Source organism: Malaclemys terrapin, chromosome 10 (genome assembly GCF_027887155.1).
Source record: "Malaclemys terrapin pileata isolate rMalTer1 chromosome 10, rMalTer1.hap1, whole genome shotgun sequence".
Lineage (NCBI taxonomy): Eukaryota > Metazoa > Chordata > Testudines > Emydidae > Malaclemys > Malaclemys terrapin.
This window is the reverse complement of record NC_071514.1, coordinates 87,462,456-87,482,569: the sequence shown is the minus strand read 5'-3', so window position 1 is coordinate 87,482,569 and position 20,114 is coordinate 87,462,456. Positions and strand designations below refer to the sequence as shown.

Here is a 20,114-nt window from a genome sequence, read left to right as displayed (position 1 = left end):
AGAGATGGAGCAAGCATATGTGCTCCTCTGCTGCCCCCGTGAGAGCAAGTGGGTTAGCACACCCCACAGCACCTCGAGGAAGCTGCAACAGGTCCCCAAAGCAGGAGGCAGACAAGGAGGGGAGCAGAGCTGCAATGGGGAGGGAGTTGGGGCCAGAGGAGGAAGTGGAGGCTGCACACGGAGATATAGAGGAATGAGGGCAGAGGAGCTGTGCCAAGAGGGGGCTGCATCCGGCAGAGGGGCTGAGGCTGGAGAGGATGGGGCTCTGCAGGGAGGTACGGGGCTACATCCAGGGGCATAAGGCAGACATTAAGTTGCCTCTAAACCTGGCTTGATACAATTCCAGAATTCGGGGAGGAATCCCTGGAGTGAGCCTGAAGGGCTCTCCTTGCTCTCTGCATCTTGATGAGCAAGCCAAGCTGAAGATTTTGCAGGGAGGGCACTTCCTATGAACAGAGGCCCAGGCCTGCTGCCTCTGGGCCAGAGCTTCCCTGCTGGCTCAGAGATACTCTGCAAGCCCAGAACAGGTCTCCTCCTGACCCTGGATCACTGATCCTTTACTCTGTGCTTGTGAATGGTGACTGATGCTGCCTACTGGATGATGCCTGATCTCTCCTTGGAGAACTGGTGAGGCTGCAGGAATCCCAGGTAACAGGAGGATAGAGGGGATGGGGGGAAGGAGGAGTTTATTTGTATCACAGACAGAACAGGATTATTACACTGGAAATGTAGCAGATTGCAGGCCTAGGCCCTTACACTCACTAACAATATTATATTAACTTTACAATGCAGTTATCCTCATTAACACAAAATGCAATCATGAAACACCCAGAGGCAAATTTTTTCCTGATCCCAGTGCATGTGTCATGTCCCAGTGCAGTGGCTCTATCACAAGCAGGAACAGTCCAGGTTTAGTCCAGGTGAACAGTTATACTGCAGTAGTGCCCAAAGGCCTGGGTCAGGGCTTCATTATAGACAGACAGACAGACAGACACATAGTCCCTGCATTTCTTGCATAAATCTACAAGCCGCTACAATGCTATAATTAACATGCTTAGAAGGTATTTTAAAAGATGTTGCTTAAAGAGGCAGCCCCTAAAGCGGTGAGAATTTGTCTGGAGTTGGAAGGTGTTGCTTTGCTGAGAAACTATGACATTAAGATGTAGGTTCAAAGAATGAGGGAGTAAGATTCTGGTCTGCAGAATATACAGTCATGCCTGACTGGAACTTAGCCCTGAAACTTGAGTTCTGCTCAGTTTCTTGCACACCTAAAATTTGGGTGATGATGCTTACAAAAGCTCTAAATGCCACCAAACTCTCAGGCCGAGTGAGACTAGTGAGGAAGAGTCATTTGAAAGTTTCATATTCTCTTTATAAACATGGCTTCAAAATCTTGTGCATTTCCCCAAGCTAAAGGTCCATTCCCAGGGTGCAGCTGCTTTTCCTGCATGGAAGAAATGAAATTCCATAGCTCAGTGTGCACCACTCTGACCAGAGAAGCTGTCAAAAAGTGATCATGTCAGATCTGATGTGACATGAACCTAGGGTGGATAGGAGTAGAAAAAGGCAAATTTCTGTGCAGCTGCTAGTTTAAGTTGCATGAGATACAGGCTGCTTGCACTAAACAAATTTGGTTCTGTTCCCGTTGTGCTGCATAGTTTTTCTGGGCTCCTGTATTAGTGCACAGGCTTGGAAATGGCAAGGAGCACGAATCCTTAGTTTGTCTGCGTCCCACTGGGCGGTGTGGCAGAGCGACAGGAGACCCACTGTTTGACGTAACTCCGTGGGAAGTCCTCTCCTTCATTTTCGAGTGTGATGGATCCAGAACTACAGCCTGAATTGGTCTGACTGCTTTTCTCAAATTCACACTCGATTGGACTCCCACAATCTGAGTCCACAAATCCACTGTCAATGGTGTCTAAATCTAGGCAAATTGCTGGGTAACCATCACCAGTTCGTGTATTAGGAGAGAAAAAGTCGTAAGGGCCATCGCTATAGGAAACACTTTCACCATCTGGAGAAGGCAGAGAAGCTGGACTTTCTAAATCCCACTGCTCATGATGCAGGCAAAGGGCCTCTAAAATACTCCCCATCCCTCCTCCCAGGGCCTCTGCCATCAGATGGTGCACCGAGGGACTTGCATTCCTCCATGAGTGCTCCATAGACACGGAGCCCGAGGAAATTATGTTATCTTGTGCACTCAGGGCAGCCAGAGGCAAACTGCTGGAAATTTCACTGTTATCGCCGTCAAGATTAATCTTGGGGTAGCCATCCTCTCCATCAGCATCCAGATGCTCATGATCCCTGTGAGCATTGTTACAGTTGCATTGTGAGTAACAAGGTGTAAATTCATCAGCCACAGTTACGGTGTCAATAGAGAGATGACCATATGACTGGTCCTGTATCCCACTGCTACTGTTCAAACTGGACAGATGGGACTGGCTGTCCTGACCGTGCATGGCCAGGCAAGACACGCAGGTCTTGCGAGGGTGATCTTTATTGAGTTCTTTCAGCTCCTCAGCAGCAGTGTTGTGGGAAAGGTGTTTGCTGTAAACTTCTAAAACTTCTGGAAGGACAATCCCCCACTCAAAGAAATCCAGTGTTGCTTTGGTACAGGATGCACCAACCCATTTCTGCACAGAGACACAAGGAGAGAGGTTATTAGCGCTGCACTCAGTGGTGGCCAGCAGTTGGAAAATCGCATTGGTATGGGCAGGGGTGGTATGAGGTGGCAGTGGGGCTGTGGCTTGCGGCTGCCCCAGGACCTGAATTGTTTTTCAGAGGGAAATCGGACTCTTAACTGACCGGGAATGGCAAGAATTTCAGTGGCATTATTGCCAGACCCAGCAGCTACAGCAGAATTATCTGTAAGTCAATTCAATTAGGTAGTTTTATCTAGCTCTTTGTTTCATTGTTTTGTACTTGCCCCTCAAGCTTGGAGTGTGTCCCTGCCTTTGTACTCTGCTGGTCAAGCTCCTGGCCTGGCCTTTGCTCCCTCATCACACAGCCCCTACCCCTTTTCGGGACCCCGCCTCCTGCTGCATCCGACCCAGCAAGCCCAGCGTTAGCGCTCTCTGGCATCCTCTCACACACAGGGCTCTGCTTGCTGGTCATGCTGCCCCCATGTCTAGAATGCCCCAAACCCCATTTGCTGCAGCACTGCCCTGGCCTCTGCTCCCTTAGGAGTGTACATGATCCGAGTTTTTGTGTGTGACATGCCCAGCCCCAGTACGCCCCCCCCTGCTCTGTTCTCACCCTCACTTGTCATGTCCTGTGTACATTATGATTTAGCTCATAAGCCCCTAGGGGCTGGGACACATCTGTCTGAAGTGGGGGGGGGGCCCTCATGCTCGGTGGGCATGGCCCAAAGAAGAATAAATACTTCATTGTCTTTATTTCACAGCCATCACTCCTGGCTGAATCCTCTAATTCTCTTTGAAACTCTAGGGGCTTGTCTACACTACCTCTAAGGTTGATGTAACTTACGTCACTCAGGGGTGTTACAAAACGACCCCCCTGAGCGATGTATGTTACATCGACTTAAACTTGTGTCCACACCATGCTATGCTGGTGGGAGACGCACTCCCGCCAACATAGCTTCCGCCTCTCGTTGGGGTGGAATAATGACATTGACGGAAGAGCACTTTCCCGTCAGCATTGTGCCGGTGCGGTAGTGAAGACAAGCCCTAGCTAAAACCAGATGTTGTTCCAATGGCCCTATACTAATTAATATCAATCATTTATATTGCAGAAGTGCCCAAACTGTGCTGGGTGCTCTACAGATATCTAGAAAAACACAGTTCCTGCCCCAAACTACTCTCAGTCTAACTAGACAGAGCAGTGAAACGTTGGGGGTCAGGTTTGGAATACTGCTTGTTACCGTCTCACACGTGACATGGAAAACATACATTTAAAGCTGCAATCATAAGGTTTATGTTGATTACTTGATTTTTAACCCTGGCTGTCTGTGAGCTGTAAAGGGTAGGAATGGGCAGGTGCTCAGACGTGCAAAAGGCTGTTTACAAAAAAAGCGCAAACCCCTTTTCTTGGAGTTAAACAGGCAGAAAGTACTTGCTGCTCGCCCGCTATCTCTCACTCCTTCTCCCAAGGGTCCAGTTCCACTCAGCGTGCAACAAGAATTGTACGAAATAACTAGTAAGCACTACTACTCTGCTTTCAGTTCTGTCTGTATTTCTTGCAATTTGTTCTCTAACAATGCTGTCTGCACTTAATAATGGGAATCACTTATTCCCTGCCAGCCAGATCCAGGACTAGAGTATGCCGGGCACATCCACAGACAAAAATGGAGAGACCCTTCATTCCACCAGCTCTGGACGGGGCTGGTATGGGAATCGTGATGGAATAAATGGGCCTAGAGAGCCAAAGGTGCTGGGATACCATCCTCTGTAAACAGAGCAGCTTTGGAGCTGGTATTTTTCATTCTTCTATAACTCAGAAATTACTGAACAGATTTTCATTGAATTAAAAATAATAATAAAAAAATGACAACAACCAGCCTTGGGCTAAGCCCCTGCCTGGGGAGAGCAAAGAGCTACGGAGGGATCCTCACAAAGTAAAGAGTAAGTGAAAACAAAGCCATAAGTGACCCTCACACCCCCAGCACTTGCTACCCACAGCTGCTACCAAGACTCCAAAGCATTTAAGAAGGGACAAGTGGGACAAGTCTACTGAGTGTTGGGCTCCCACTGCCTTGTCCCTCAGTGCTACCTGAAGAGAATTTCTCAGCTGCCTGGTTTTGTGCAGACAGACTGTGGTTGAATGTGTCCTAGAACAGTTGTTTTTTGCCAGCTGGTAATAAAGTCCCTGTTCAGGTGTTAGCAAGGTCACCACATCCTCTGTAGCGCCCTTGTCTGTGCATTTCGTGCTGCGGCTGATAACTGTGTGGGCGACTGTTGCTTTATTCTGCAACTTTATTAATTTCCCAGAAGTTTCTCAGCTTCACCATTTTGTAACTTAGAAATGAATGACCTTTCATTCCCTCTCAGCAGCCCAACGAGGAACAGAGCGGGCAAAACCCTCTGTCCCAGTCCGATGGAGAACGGCTGTCACTTTTCCACCCCAGAGCAGGAAGTGACTCTCTCCAGAGCGCTGAGAGATCCTTTGGGATCAGCAGTGCTCAGGGCAGGGCTGCTGAGGACAATGAAAAAGAGTCACTCCAGTTTGAACACCTGTCGCCTACGGGGTTGGGGGTTATCTCAGGGGCGCTGGTTTAACTCAAACTGACACCAAATCAGCAAATGTCTCCAAATGTACATTCCTTCCATGCAACAAACAGAAAAGCACAGTTCCCCCAAGGCCGCTTCTCTGCTTCCCCAACCTGCCCTACTTCAGTGGTTGGTCAGCACGGCCCCTGCCTCGCCCCCTCCTTTCAGGGTAGTAAGTAGACTTGGCTGCACTTGCTGAGCTCCCAGCGGGCAGTGCCTCCCAGGGCTGCCTTGGAACCACAGCTGGGACTAGCTCCAAGCTCCAGGCTCTTGTCTGACTTGGCTCAGCCTCCGTCTAAGGCAGGGGGGCAAACCTTTTGGCCCGAGGGCCACATCTGGGAATAGAAATTGTATGGCGGACCATGAATGCTCACAACATTGGGGTTGGGGTGCAGGAGGGGGTGAGGGCTCTGGTTGGGGGTGCAGGCCCTGGGGTGGGACCAGAAATGAGGAGTTCAGGGTGTGGGAGGAGGCTCTGGGGGGGCGGGGCGGGGGTGAGAGCTGAGGTGAAAGTTGGGGGTGCGGCAGAGATGAAAGTAAGACGGTATGGTCGGGTACGGCGTACCGGCAAGAGCCAGTACGCCATGCTGGACTGGACCAGCTTCCCTGGCGGTGATTTCAAGGGCCCAGGGCTCCAGCTGCTGCGGGGAGTCCCGGGCCCTTTAAAGCGCCACCGGAGCTCCGGCAGCCGGGCTCCCGTGGTGATTTAATGGGCCCAGAGCTCTGCGGCGGCTGGAGCCCCAGGCCCTTTAATTCACCCCTGAGCCCTGGGGCTCCCAGCCGCCTCTGCAGCTGGCAGCTCCGGAGTGATTTAAAGGCCCTGGGGCTCCCAGCCGGAGCCCCAGCCGGAGCCCCAGGGCCTTTCAATCTCGAAAGGCCCCCCCTCTTCCGGTTGAGACCACGCCTCTTCTGGTTGAGGACACACCCCCGCTCAGGACTCCGGCGTACTGGTAAGTCCTTTAAGTTACTTTCACCCCTGGGGTGCGGGCTCTGGGTGGGGCTGGGGAGGAGAGGTTTGGGGTGCAGGAGGGTGCTCTGGGCTGGGATCAAGGGGTTCGGAGGGTGTGAGGGGGATCAGGGCTGATCCTGGGGTTTGGGGCATGGCGGGGTGAGAGCTCCAGCTGGGGGTGCGGGCTCTCGGGTGGGCTGGGGAGGAGAAGTTTGGGGTGCAGGAGGGTGTTCCAGGCTGGGATCGAGGGGTTTGGAGGGTGGGAGGGGGATCAGGGCTGCGGCAGGGGGTTGGGACACGGGAGGAGGCTCAGGGGTGCAGGCTGTGGGCAGCGCTTACCTCAAGCAGTTCCTGGAAGCAGTGGCATGTCCCTTCTCCAGCTCCTATGTGGAGGCGCAGCCAGGTGGATCTGCACGCTGCCCTGTCTGCAGGCACCGCCCTTGCAGCTCCCACTGACTGCAGTTTCCGGCCAATGGGAGGTGTGGAGGTGGTGCTGGGGTGGTGGAAGCGTGCAGAGCAGCTGCCCCTATCCGTAGGAGCCAGAGAGGGGCCACGCCACTGCTTCCAGGGACTGCGTGGAGCGGCTCTTGACCCTGCTATCTGGCTGAAGCCCCGGAGTGGGGCAAGCCCCAGACCCTGCTCCCCAGCGGGAGTTCGAGGGCCGGATTAAAACGGTTGGTGGGCCAGATCCGGCCCACGGGCCATAGTTTGCCCACCCCTGGGCTAAGGGTACCAGAGGGGCAGGATGTGGCAGCACTTGAGGGTCCCTTTCAGGGAGTTAGTAAGAGACCTTAGCAGCCTCACCCTGCTGAGAGGGAGTTTCTTCTTTACCCTATCAGAGAGCTGAGCTGGCTTATGGCCTGAAACAGGAGATATACATTTATATTGTTTATCTTCTCTATGTAACTGTGCATGCGCTTTTAGCCAGATACACAGCCGGTCCTTCTAGAGTTCTGCTAAGCCCTTGGCCTCAATGATATCTCGTGGCAGTGAATTCCACATATTTATTGTGACTTACATAAAAATTCCTTCCTTTATCAATTTTACGTGTGTTGCCTTTCATTGACCTTTAAGGTCCCTTTGCTCTTGTGTTATGAGAGAGGGTGAACGGGAGTGTGCAGTGATTCTCCTCTAGACCAGGCAGTATTTTGTATACCTCTGTCAAGTCCCTTCTTCTTTGTTTCCTCCGAACTAATTACACCAATCTTTTCAGTTTCTCATGATACATACTGTCTCAAGGCCTGTAATCAATTCACTTCTTTGTCTCCAAACACCTTCTATTTTTACTATATTCTGTTGGAGATGCTGTGACCACACAGCACATGGTATTCCAGGTGCAGACCTACCATTCATTTATGGGATGGCATAATAATATTTTCAATATACTATTCTAGTCCATTTTTTATATATTGTAATTTTCTGCAATTCTGAGCTAGCGTCTCATGGTGCAAAACTGGGAACTCATTGTGGGAGTCAGATGCTGCTTGGCTTTGGGGCTTAGGTAACCGCTCAACTATTATGCAGTAAAGATAGGGTCATGTGCAGGGAAGGCGGTTTATGCTGAGGCATCAGAATGACTCCAGTGAGAGAGACAAGATGGCAAAGTCCCCGGTGTAGATACCATGGCTGATCAGCCTCAGGAAGAAACACCCAGGAATAAAGAAACGTGTTTCAAACTCCTCAGCAATAAGTGAGGTAAGAGGAGCATGATAGGCTTGATAAGTTTAGTGCAGGTGCAAGAAGGGAAGTGGCGAAGTAAGGTTGAAATGGAAGAAGAGAGCAGACATCAGAAGGGGAGCTGGGAGGAGGCACTGTAATGGGAGGCATTTTTTATTTTGTTCTGCATGAACTCATGAGCAGAAAATATGAAAATTTACCATTTTAATCAACGGTCTCTTTGGGCACCTGGCTAAAGTCTCTACATTAGGGCGCAGCTGGTGTTTCTCCCAAGGGGGTCAGAGAAGAAACAGAAACAAGAAGTAGCTTTTGAAGTGCCTCTAATAAGAGCTGCTTTAACAACAGGTATTGTGTAGGAAGATGAGGTAATGTGAAATCTGCCTTCGGACACTGGCATTATCCCCATTCATCCATTGTATGGCAGGGTCCCCTCTGGACTATGACTGAAAAGCACACTTGGAATTCACAGTTTTCTCGCCTCACTTTAAAGTCCATCAGAATTGCATCATGAACCCTGCTCTTTGCATGCCATTTAGCCAGAGAGGGACCTGTTAAGGATTAAATCAAAAAAGAGTTTGGCTGTTTTGAAGTGAGATGAGAATCAGGGTAACAGCACTGGAATGGGTTCCCTAGGGAGGTGGTGGAATCTCCTTCCTTGGAGGTTTTTAAGGTCAGGCTTGACAAAGCCCTGGCTGGGATGATTTAGTTGGGGATTGGTCCTGCTTTGAGCAGGGGATTGGACTAGATACCTCCTGAGGTCCCGTCCAACCCTGATATTCTATGATTCTATGAACTAGATAAAGTTACTGACTAAGACAGAAAATTGCCCCTATATAAATCCATGGTACACCCACATCTTGAATACTGTGTGGAGATATGGTTGCCCCATCTCAAAAAAGATATATAGGAATTGGAAAAGGTTCAGAAAAGGGCAACAAAAATGATTAGGGGTATGGAATGGCTTCTGTATGAGGAAAGATTAATAAGACTGGGACTTTTCAGCTTTGAAAAGAAATGACTGAGGGGGGATATGATTGAGGTCTATAAAATAATGACTTGTGTGGAGACAGTAAATAAGGAAGTGTTATTTACTCCTTCTCATAACACAGGAACTAGGGGGCACCAAACGAAATTAATAGGCAGCAGGTTTAAAACAAACAAAAGGAAATATTTTTTCACACAACATACAGTCTGTAGAACTCTTTGCCGGAGGATGTTGTGAAGGCCAAGACTACAACAGGATTCAAAAAAGAATTAGATCAGTTCAAGGAGGATAGGTCCACCGATGGCTATTAGCCAGGATGGGCAGGAATGGTGTCCCTAGCCCCTGTTTGCCAGAAGCTGGGAATGGGCGACAGGGGATGGATCACTTGATGATTACCTGTTCTGTTCATTCCCTCTGGGGCACCTGGCACTGGCCACTGTCGGAAGACAGGACACTGGGCTCGATGGACCTTTGGTCTGACCCAGTCTGGCCGTTCCTATGTTCTTATGACTTCAGAGGGATACGCACCTAACTCAGAGATAGCTGCAGCTTGACAAATGTTACTGGGTTGGTTATTTACCCCTCCAGCTCTAACCATGTTTCCAGGCTGTTACCTACAACCGCTCTCTGAATTAAAATATCTCCTAGGGGGAATTGTTAGGCCTAACACTGGGTTCCCAGCATAAGCAGAAGACTGGAATGAGAATGGTCCTAGACTGCACCTCATAGACCACTCAGATGGCTACTGGGTATACAAGAGAGTGCTTTGCCAGCTATGTCCTGGGTGTAAAATCTTTATGATACTAAGGTGCAACACAAGAGCCATATTCTGGTGCAGTGAAAACATAGAGGCCCAAATACAAAGCAGCATGGAGAGGCTGTGCTGAACCGGTTTAGCTCCCCTAGGGTGAGTGAATCTGCTGTGCTACTGCTGTAAAAGGTGCCCCAAGGGGGTAAAATGACGAAGTGGCCAAGAAAACTGAAGATTGAAAATGAAAGTGGAGAGCTAAAGACTCCCCCAAATTATTCTCTCCACAGCCCCCAAAGCTGGCCAGCAGGCCTGCTCTTTCCACAGGCAGACACACTGGTAAATTCAAACCTGCACCCAAGTGTCACTTGAGATTCTCTTGCACTAGACTCCTCCTCCCACCGCTTCCTCTGGAAAGCCCCAGCCTGAGTGAAGGAACTGGGCCATTTGTTTTAATTCTGCAGTGTGCACCTCTGCTCGTGGACGTGATTTGTTCCATTTATACCTTGAAATCTCCGTTGTGTACCACGTAAAGTGGTTTGAAAAAGGGAGCAGGATCCGGGATGAAAACCCCCAGCTTTTTCCATATGCTGGAACAGAAAGCAAGAGCAAGGATTCAGTGTCAGGCATGTTTCACAGGCCCAAGCCAAAGCATCTGGGATTGAGCAGCTGGAGTCGCCTGCCCAGGCCTTGCTGGGAGCCTAATTCCCCTTGAGTGGGTTCTGCTAAGAAAATGGACCTATGTGCCCTCTTGGTGATGCCCCATCCTCCTGTGTCTCAGGATGGGCCAGGCTAATGGAGTTTTCTACTGGCGTGGCCTCCAGGCTCTGCTCAACAAACATGTGAGCCTGGAGCCCTGCCTCCCATAATGCTCAGCACCCCCTCCCGAAATGCTCAGGCCCCAGGCTTGTCTTGAAAAAAGGCTCCCAGCTTCTGCCCCCGAACTTTGTGGTCCTTGCCCCCCAACTCTACAAATGGTCTCCCAGGCCTGGAAATACCCAGTGCCCAGGCTCCCCGGAGGCTACAAACCCCAGGGACCTTCCTTCCCCCAGCTTGGAGCAGGTACACTTTGCCTGGTCTGGGTTCTGCTCCCAGGTGCCCCCGTCTGGATCATTAGAGACTCTACTCTCACCTTGCCCCAGGTGCTGTGGGTTTCACACAAGCAGCAATTAGCCGTGCTCCCAATTCAGAAGGGCAGGCGAAAAGTCCAGCCCACGTGGGCATCACTGGAAGCAGGGCTCCGCTAGAGGGCAGAGTCCCCTCAGAAAGGGGAGGGCTGAGGAGTCAGCGTGCTAACAACAAAGGCCCAGGAGCTACCTTGCCACAGGCAGCAGCAGATCTCTGGGAAGGGTAGTGCTGTGGGCACAGACAGGGCTGTGAGTCCACCAAGCACTGCCCCAGTCCTGTTCACCCAGGAGATCACAGGAGAGGGCTGAGTCTTTGTGCCTTTCATGGTGGGTTACTAATGAAAGTGGAATCCCCTCCCCGCCTCCCGGGAAGAGGAACAGCGCTGTGCAAACAGTCGCTGATTAACTGCTGACTTGGACTGACAACGATCAGAAAACCTGGGATTGGGAGGTCACATAGAGCAGATGCCGAACAGAGTATTTCCCAACACCCCCTGTGTGCTCTTACCTCTGGTGTTTCGTCAGGAACACTGTGACGGAGACAGCGACCAGAGCAAAGGCGAGCAGCGACACCAGCCATCGCACTCCTGGGCTCTCTGAGGGCAAACCAAGCAGGGTTAGTCAGTTCTTATCCTGCATTTCAGCTTCTGTCTAAAGATGCCAGAGAAAGCAGGAGAGGTCAAGGACAGAGGGGTGGAAAAGCACTGGGATCGCAACACCCCAAATCTTTTCCTGTGAGCTCTGAGGCGCTGGCCTGCGGCACAGCTCTCTGGAACTGGGGTCAGGCATTTCTTTTCCTCTTTGGGAGCCCAGATGGTATCGCTCCCATGGCAGGGGTATGGGCAGCACAGAATCTGACTGCAATCTGGGCTGTTTGTCCACAGCTCTGATAGAGCCGCATCCTGCAGACATCGCACCTTCTTGGATCACTTTCTATTAGGAGACACAGGACTCAATGTGCAGCTCCTTGTACCAAGGACCCCTGATCTGGTATTGGTCAGCTGTGTCTGATTAGCACCTGCCTGGGACACCTTCCAGTGGCTTCAGAAGTAGGCAAGTAAAGGGGGCCTGGATGATGAGGCAGGCAAGTGGCCTGGGGTGCAGGGGGAGGGATGCAAAGACATCATATGGACTCATCTACAACATAAACCTACAACACAGAGCAGAAAGCACCCTTGTCATATGCCTCAGGGGAGAGCCCGGCTCTGGCAGGTGGAAGTCCTTTGCCATATGCCAATAGTCCTAGTCCCTCCCCCTGCACAACTTGAGGAAATACTCCTGAAAGGCACTGGTGGAAGCACCCTCTACCCACTTGGCCAAATATGCTACCTATGTTGCTTTGTGCACTGGCATGAGCTCTATGCATGAGTCAGATTCACATGCTGTATAATGTGAATGCCGGATTGCTGTACCAAACCCCAGTCTCAAAGCTGGATATAAACTCCCCAGTCCTAAAAGTCAGAGCCCTGAACTCAAATCTGAAATCAGGCTCCCTGAATCCAACCCCCTGGATCTGAATGGGGGACCCTGAACTCCAATAGTGGAACCTGATCATCTCAGGCTGTCCCGATTTCTGAAAACTATCATGATGCCAGCAGGATCCTGGAAGGCCAACATTTAAAAGAGAACTGGTAATAGCCCTCACTGCTCTGTCTTCAGATGACAGTGCCTCCCTAGTTATGTCTACCTGCATGTTAAAACCCAGGGCAGTGAGTCTCAGAGACCAGGCCCACACACTACAGTGCTAAAGTCTGCTCTGTAGACATTTACGCTTGGGCTGGAGCTGAGGCCCTGAAGTCTGGGGGTGAGGGGGTTCAGAGCCCAAGATCCAGCTGCACCTGAATGTCTGCACAGCTGTTTTAGTGCTATAGTGTGAGCCTCACAAGGCTGAGTCTGTAGACCCATGCTCTGAGACTTGCTGCCATGCGTTTTAAAATGCAGCATAGCCGTGCCCTCTAAACTCAAGGTGTATTACGTATTGTAAAACCAATGCAAAGTGCCCAAATTACATCAGCATCAGTTTATAATCCAATACCCAGTACACCTCAACATACCCTCCCCTAATGCTCCCAAGACAAGGTGGGCATTGCAGGATGCCCAGATTAATAAATCTGGAGTCTGGCAGACCAATCTGGGGGTTTATTGGCTCCATTAGAGGGCTGAACAAGCAATGGGCTGAGCTTTGTGCTGTGACTTTCTGGAACTGTTGGCTAGCATCAGACAGGGGAGGATGCAGCAAGGACAGGAAGGCAAAGAGGGGCTGATGTTTTGTTTACCCTCAGGTTCAGTTTTCAGGGTTAGCTGGGAACTCCATTCGCTCCAAACCCCCACGTAGTCAGAGCCAGGCCGGGGCTTGGCTCGCACCTGGAACTCATAGTCTGTCCCCCTCTGAAATTCCAGTGGCAGGAGCACCACGCTTCGCTCGTCCTCTGGGATCACTTTACTCTTCTGATTCTGTGCAAAGTGAAACACCAAAGCAGCTTTTAGCAGAAGTTGAGGGTTCATTCCCAGCCCTCTCTCGCTCCCCACCCCCAAAGGTTCTGTTTCTGACTAAGAAAGTGTCAGTTTCAATATTAGACCAACTAACTGTAACCTTTTAGAACCATCTGATCCTCTTGCTTTGCCTTCTAAATAGCAATGACATCTCACTGGAGACAGGCCTAAGCCCACAAAACAGACCTAGCTTGTAAGCATTCAAAGTCTTGTGGGTGTCAAGGTCTGGGTTTTTGAGCCCATCCATCTTTATTCCAGCACTGATGGGTTAGCACTTCCCTAGTTCCTTGCAGAAGGCGATGCTTTGACCCTCAGCTCCCCTCTGAAATGCCATGCTCTGATCTATCACACTGTTGGTAGCTAGACAGGTCTGAACACATGACTTGCCCTGCAGGGAGCCACCGGGGGCTGGGTCAGACCCACCCCCAAGAACTTCCCCTGGCTCCAGGAAGCTTTGTACCCCCCACCCTGCTTTCTGCCCCCATCACTCCTCAGCTGCAGGGGGAGGGGTCCCTGTATGGGGAGCTGGGAGCTGCCCCCCCATCTGCCTAATCTCCATACAGCCAGACCCCCCCCACCTCCAGAAACTCCCAACTGAGCCCCCCACCTGAATCGCCACCCTGCCAAGCCTCACCCCCTGCATCCAGAGCCCCGCCGCTGAGCCCCACCTCCATGTACCCAGATCCCCCCACCGAGCCTCACCCCTCTACTCCTTACCCCTCCAAATATAGAAGTCAAACTACGCTTATGGCTGAAGGAGAGAGGCACACGGCCTGTCTGTTTCTCAGGGGGAGCAGAGTCTGCAATGCAATTTGCCTTAAGCAGTAACTCTATCGGAGATGTTTGTACCTAGCAGTACCTAGGGTAGATGGGAGCCAGGCAGCCAGAGTCTGGATCTCTGCATAGGACCTAAGAGCCCCTAGGCTCTCCTGTCCTGTATCATCCCCATTGATTTCACATGACAGTATCATGAATGGGGACTCTTGCCTGGGGTGCTGCAGACATGACCGCAGACCCAGGAAATAGCCAGGGACACGACAGGGCAGCAAAGCAGGCCTAGTGGAGGCTGGGCTTCATCAGTGGCAGCACTACATCCGTGGGCCACGGTCCCTGGAGCCTGGCGCTCAAGGCAGCGCTAGGGCTGACAGCTGCACCGCAGAGTCCCCCCACTAGAACGGGCACTGTACAGTTGGGTGACTGCAGCAACCCCACAGCTGTGAATGTCACACTTCGCTGGGAGGGAGGCGAACCTATTTCACACTCCTTTTGCTTTCTGACAGGACAGCACCTGGGCTGAGCAGCCTCTGCTAATCCTTGGGTGGCTGCAGCATTGGCCTGGTGTACGATTCATCTGGTGTAGGACAGGCCTGAGCTAGAAGTCTTGCCTACAAAAGACAGAGCCTCTCAAACACAAGGATAAATTATCCCGACCTCCAAATCTTGCTTCAACCTTAGTTCTGTTTCCAGCCAAGACAATCAAATGAAAACACCACCTATACCCCGAGGACATCTTCTCCTCACCCACCCACATCAGAGCTCGGGGTTATTATTTGACAAGTTCCTGGGCTTCTCCTGCTTTGGTTCATGCCTGCATACGTGTTCTGCTGGTACATGCAATTTCATGGGTATCCTTGCTTCCCTCTTACCTCCCAGGTGTCACTCTTCTTCTTATACCGCAGCTCATATTCCAGCTCATCATCCAAATAGTAAAACAGAGAGTTCTGATAGATGGTTTTCCAAGAGATGTTATATCCATCTGAAAACACGGCAGTCAGATTGAACGGAGGGTACGGTTTAACTGTGGGTGGGAACACAGAAAGACAAATTGTGCCGATTTTCACTGTCCTGAGACCCACCAGTACCGAGGAGAGGTGCACAGTCTGGGTGCAGTGGACTGGAATTGTCTCTGAAACCAGCACCAATTATTTACTACTCATGCCCATGCAATGTCGTCCATTTTCCTGTAATCTTTTTCACACTCGTCTAGACACTAGTTACCTGAAGTTTCATTTTCAGAATAAATGGAATACTGAAACTCTGACAGTGGGTTACAGCCCTTTGTGGGTCTAGTGAGCACTCATTAACCTCACGGCTTATTGGAGGATTCAGGGTTCAGCAATATACTGTGTGAACTGGCAGAATAGGCTATGCCAGAATCCACCCTGAACTTCCTATCATGAAGACTAACTCCCCTGTACAAGAGGTGACTCAGGAAAGAGGGAGAGGCCCTGCCTGCATTATTCTAGGGATATTTTATGCCACCAGACAGGGCAATAACTTCATGTTGCTCTTTGATTTCCCACTGGAAAGGCTGCTACAGTCCTGTATAGAGGATGTTTGTGACATGTCCAGTGGAAGTGACCCTTCACTGTCACGTCTGATTCTGGCTAAATAACTAACATCATAGTTATTTGGATCTGGAGCAGATCTGAGGTGGGAACAAGTCACCTGATACTCCAGGGACAAGCGATATCTAGGGACAGACACATGCATGCCACTCCAGCCTTGGCAGTGGGTTAGTATCCTTATGCAGTAGGCCCCCTACCTAGGAACATGCATGCACAAACCCTTGATGCTGTTTTATTAGGGTTACCATATTTAACAAATAAAAAAAGAGGACCCTCCACGGGGCCCTGGCCCTGCCCATTTCCCCGCCCCTCCCCCGCCCCCTCCTCCCTCCCACTCCCACTCCCAGCCACGCAAAAAGGGCTGCCCGAGTGCTACTGGCTTCACGGTTTGCTGGGCAGCCCCCAGACCCTGTGCCCCCGGCCGGCGCTTCCCCAGCGCAGCTGGAGCCCGGGAGGGGAAGCGCCCAGCCGGGGGCGCAGGGTCTGGAGGCTGCCCGGCAAACCGTGAAGCCGGTAGTGCTCGGGCTTCGGGCAGCCCCCATGCCTCCGGACTCTGCGCCCCCGGCCGGGCACTTCCCCTCCCGGACTCCGGCGGCGCAGGGTCCGGAGGCATGGGGGCTGCCCAAAGCCCGTAGCACTCGGCTCTTAAACAGAGCCGAAGAGTCAGGGGAGGACCAGAGCCGCCGCGGCCGGAGGCTCTGCTCCTCCCCTGACTCTTCGGCTCTGTTTAAGAGCCGAGCTGCCCCAGCGCTACCGGCTTCGGGCAGCCCCCATGCCTCCGGACCCTGCACCGCCGGAGCCCGGGAGGGGAAGTGCCCGGCTGGCGGCTGGGGTCCGGAGGCAAGGGGGCTGCCTGAAGCCCGTAGTGCTCGGGCAGCTCGGCTCTTAAACAGAGCCGAAGAGTCAGGGGAGGAGCAGAGCAGCCGCGGGAGGGGAAGTGCCCGGCCGGCATTTTCCCGGACATGTTCGACTTTTTGGCAATTCCCCCCGGACGGGGGTTTGATTACCAAAAAGCCGGACATGTCCGGGAAAAAACGGATATATGGTAACCCTAGTTTTATGCACTCAAAGGAGACTCAGAGCTACATATGCCCAGAGGCACCTGGATTTAATTACTGAAGAAAGCCAGGCTCATGATTTCTTGTACTTACTGTTCTTGCTCAGAAGAAATTCACTGCATGCTTTGGAAGTTGTGTATTGCCCATCAGCTAGCTTTGTTACATCTACTCTGAACTTGTCATCAGAATTGAAATCCTTCAGGTCCATGAAGCATGTGTACTGAGTGTGAGTAGCAGTTCTGTACGACTGGTGGAAATTGCAGAAGTGCTCAGAAATTTTCATCTCTTCTTCAGGGAGCCTTTAAAAATCAAATACACATCCCCTCCTATTTTAATGGGGCTGGTCTGTGATTTGTTAACAGCACATAATTCAATGAGTTAGCAGAGAAGTTCATGAAAAGTAAAAGGGGCACAATTAGGTTTTCAAATGGAAATTCACTTCTGAATTCAAATAAATATTTGCAAAAAACCTTTTCCTTCTATTTACTCAGCTCTAAGCAGAGTTATGAGAAAAAAAGTGTGACCACAGGGAGAAGAAAACAGCACTGAGGTGTTGGTACATAAGGGGAGATAGGACATTTCAAAGTCAATAGGGTGTTATAGGTTAATATACTGGCTATATATGAGCTGTGTGGTCTCTTTCATTCAGGGAAGTTTCTATAAGTGAGCTCTCATAGGATGCAAAGACCGAGAAAGGTCAAGGGTTACAGTAGGAGGGGAGGTACACGGTCACAGATCTGGCCAGAAATAAACCCATGTGCTGGCAAGGAGTGGGCAGTAACTTTATTAATGTCTGTGAACAAGATGGCTGAGTCCTAATATTCTGCTCCAGAAGAATGTAATTCCATTGTTAAACAGCAACAGACCCAGCCTCAACCCTGAGGAGACAGAGGAGCTTCCAGGGTGGGGGAGAGGAAATGAAGCGAGCAGAGTCAGTACAGATGTGGGTGGTGGGGCACTACAGCCCAGTTATGGAAGCCAGGAATCATGAACTCCCCTCTCTGTTGATTGGGCAATTGGCTGGCAGCTGTGAGCTGGGCACTGAGAGAGAGAGAGAGAGAGCAAGCTCTGGGAAGGAGAACAGTACTCTAGCCTCTGGCAAATCACAGCTAATTTCATCTTTGTTCTCTTGCTCATTAATACATACCAAGTTGCAGTGAGATTATACAAAGTTTCACTGAGGTCAGTTTTCTGGACACACGTCAGAGTTTGTACATAGTCCACAGAACACAGGAGATCTTCACAACATGTAGCTGTAAGTTCAGAGAGAGAGAATAATGCAACAGCTTCAGTGCTAGACCAAAGTGCACCTCATGTCACCACACTCAGCCCTCAACATTGCACATGGCACAGCAACATGACACATCTTGCTCTCAGTGCCAGTTCACCTCCATACACAGGACTTCATGTGTATTGAGGCTTCATAGGCAGTAAACCATTTTAAGCCAGAGCTGTTTTTAATAATATCTAATTAAAGAACATTAAGGCTGCAAGTGAAGCGCTGAAAAGTCAGGAAATGCCCAAATTATGGTTGAATGTGCAACCTTAACTCTGCCTCCTTTTATGTACACTTCATGATACACCCTTTAGTTACTTGCAATTATTTCTGCAACAGCTCTGACTTACTTAGTACACAGATTGGCTATGACCATGTAATGACTGTATCATGCACAATTCTGCCATTACCTAACTTTTGAGTGCTTTCATTTGCAACTGTACCATTCTTTTGATGGTTTTTGTATACAACATTTCCAAGATTTTTATTTTGTAGAAAAAAATCTTTTAATCATGTATTCTTTTCACTTCTCTCTGTTAATGATTTTTGACAGCTTAGCAATTGCAGTATTAGTTCTTTTTCATATCTGGCTCCAGAGGTTTGGAAAAAGCTTTTTCTGTGATCCTGGCACAAAGATATTTTAATTTTGTATTTGTTATAATCTGTGTAAGATGTCGAGATGCCAAAATGATAGGCACGATTTATAAACCATTAAATAGATAATTGAAACAAGTTTCTAACATAGGGAAGAAAAATGTCAAGAAATTACATGCTGAGGTTTGTTAGTGCACTGAGTTGTAGTTGAAAACTGACATATGGCAGCATTTGATGCTGCTGTACATTATTCTGTAGAGTATTCTGATCAGATATTAGCATTTGAAATGTATTGTTATGAGAGTATTGGATCCTGAGTGGTCCTGAGCATGATGCCTAGACAGTATCTCCATGGGGTTATGCAGGTAAGAGAGATTTCAATAAAGGAGTAAAGCAGTGCTATGCACCTCAGCAGTGTGTAGTGCTGACTGTGCTCAGGGAAAGATAAAAAGCTTCAAAAAAAGAAGAACAGGAGTACTTGTGGCACCTTAGAGCCTAACAAATTTATTAGAGCATAAGCTTTCGTGGACTACAGCCCACTTTTTGCGGATACAGACTAACATGGCTGCTACTCTGAAACCTGTCATAAAAAGCTTCGTAGTCTATGCTAACGTAGCAATAACCAGTGTGTACATCACACAACCCCCCAGCGCCAGGGTCCCTGATCGGATTAGGACTTTTGGAGGCTACCACAGAACAAATAATAAATAAATATTACGAATATATATGTAACCCCTTTGGGGTTTAGAGGGCATGGCCCTTTAAATCTTTTTCCTAAGAGGGAGGGGGAGAGTAACTAAAAAGGGAGGGAAACTCAAGGGGCAGCGCTGGAGCCCCAAGGGGAGGGGGAGGCAGGCTGCAGGCCCTGGAAAAAGGAAGCAGCAGAGAACCTGCCCGAGGCCTGAGGCGGACAGGGCCGATCGGGGACACCCCAGGACAGGAGCCAGGAGGAGCACTGTGCCGGGGAGGAATTGCCCGAGAAGGACAGGCCGGAGCCGGACCCAGTATCGCTGCTGCCCAGAGCTGCACGGGGCTGTGAGTACTGGGGCTTGGGACTCTGCATTGGGGACAAGGAGGGAGGCTGTAGCTAGTTAAGTGGGGAGGGGGTCGCTCTGTGTGGCTTTGCAGAGAGCGGCAGAAGAGGGCACCGGAGGGGTTTGTTGGGGGAAAGTTCACTGGTGCTGAAGACGACCAGGAGCACCCAAGACTCACCACTGGACTGGAACTTTGCTCAGGACTCCTGAACTCTGTGTGCAGACACATTGCTCAGTGTCTGCCCTTCCAGACTGTGCTACCACTGGGCCTGTGGGGCCTTGGCTTGGATGCAGCCCTGTTCTACTGCTCCCCCTATATTTCCCCTTGTTGTTTTTCTCCTCTCATCCCTCTGTAAATAAATATTTCCCTTGTTATATCCACTGTACTTTTCCTGTGGGGGTGTGTATTCACTCTGGGGGGGTGGGGTCTGGAACAGGTGCCCCTGGGGTGGAAGGGATTTCTCCTGCTGCATTCCTGTGCACGCCTTCTCTTGGCCAGAGCTGCCTGCAGAGCAGACTCCATCTTGGCCACGAGGGCGCTAAAGTTAGATATAGATATAAAATAATAAATACATATAAAAATATAAAGAATAATGAAGC

The 20,114-nt window shown here is 50.3% G+C and overlaps 1 protein-coding gene across 2 annotated transcripts in view; it reads right to left on the bottom strand.

The window, feature by feature from the left end:
• Positions 1 to 695: 695 nt before the first annotated feature.
• Positions 696 to 20,114, bottom strand: part of IL21R (interleukin 21 receptor) — a 30,497-nt gene continuing 11,078 nt past the window's right edge. For both annotated transcript variants that reach the window (XM_054042512.1, XM_054042511.1), the window contains 7 exons: positions 17,758 to 17,863; positions 16,704 to 16,909; positions 14,851 to 15,002; positions 12,988 to 13,165; positions 11,220 to 11,307; positions 10,090 to 10,174; positions 696 to 2,633 (listed from right to left, as the gene is read on the bottom strand). In XM_054042512.1, coding sequence (XP_053898487.1) covers positions 1,716 to 2,633; positions 10,090 to 10,174; positions 11,220 to 11,307; positions 12,988 to 13,165; positions 14,851 to 15,002; positions 16,704 to 16,909; positions 17,758 to 17,863 — 1,733 coding nt within the window. In that variant the 3' untranslated portion in view covers positions 696 to 1,715. The remainder of the gene's footprint in view (positions 2,634 to 10,089; positions 10,175 to 11,219; positions 11,308 to 12,987; positions 13,166 to 14,850; positions 15,003 to 16,703; positions 16,910 to 17,757; positions 17,864 to 20,114) is intronic.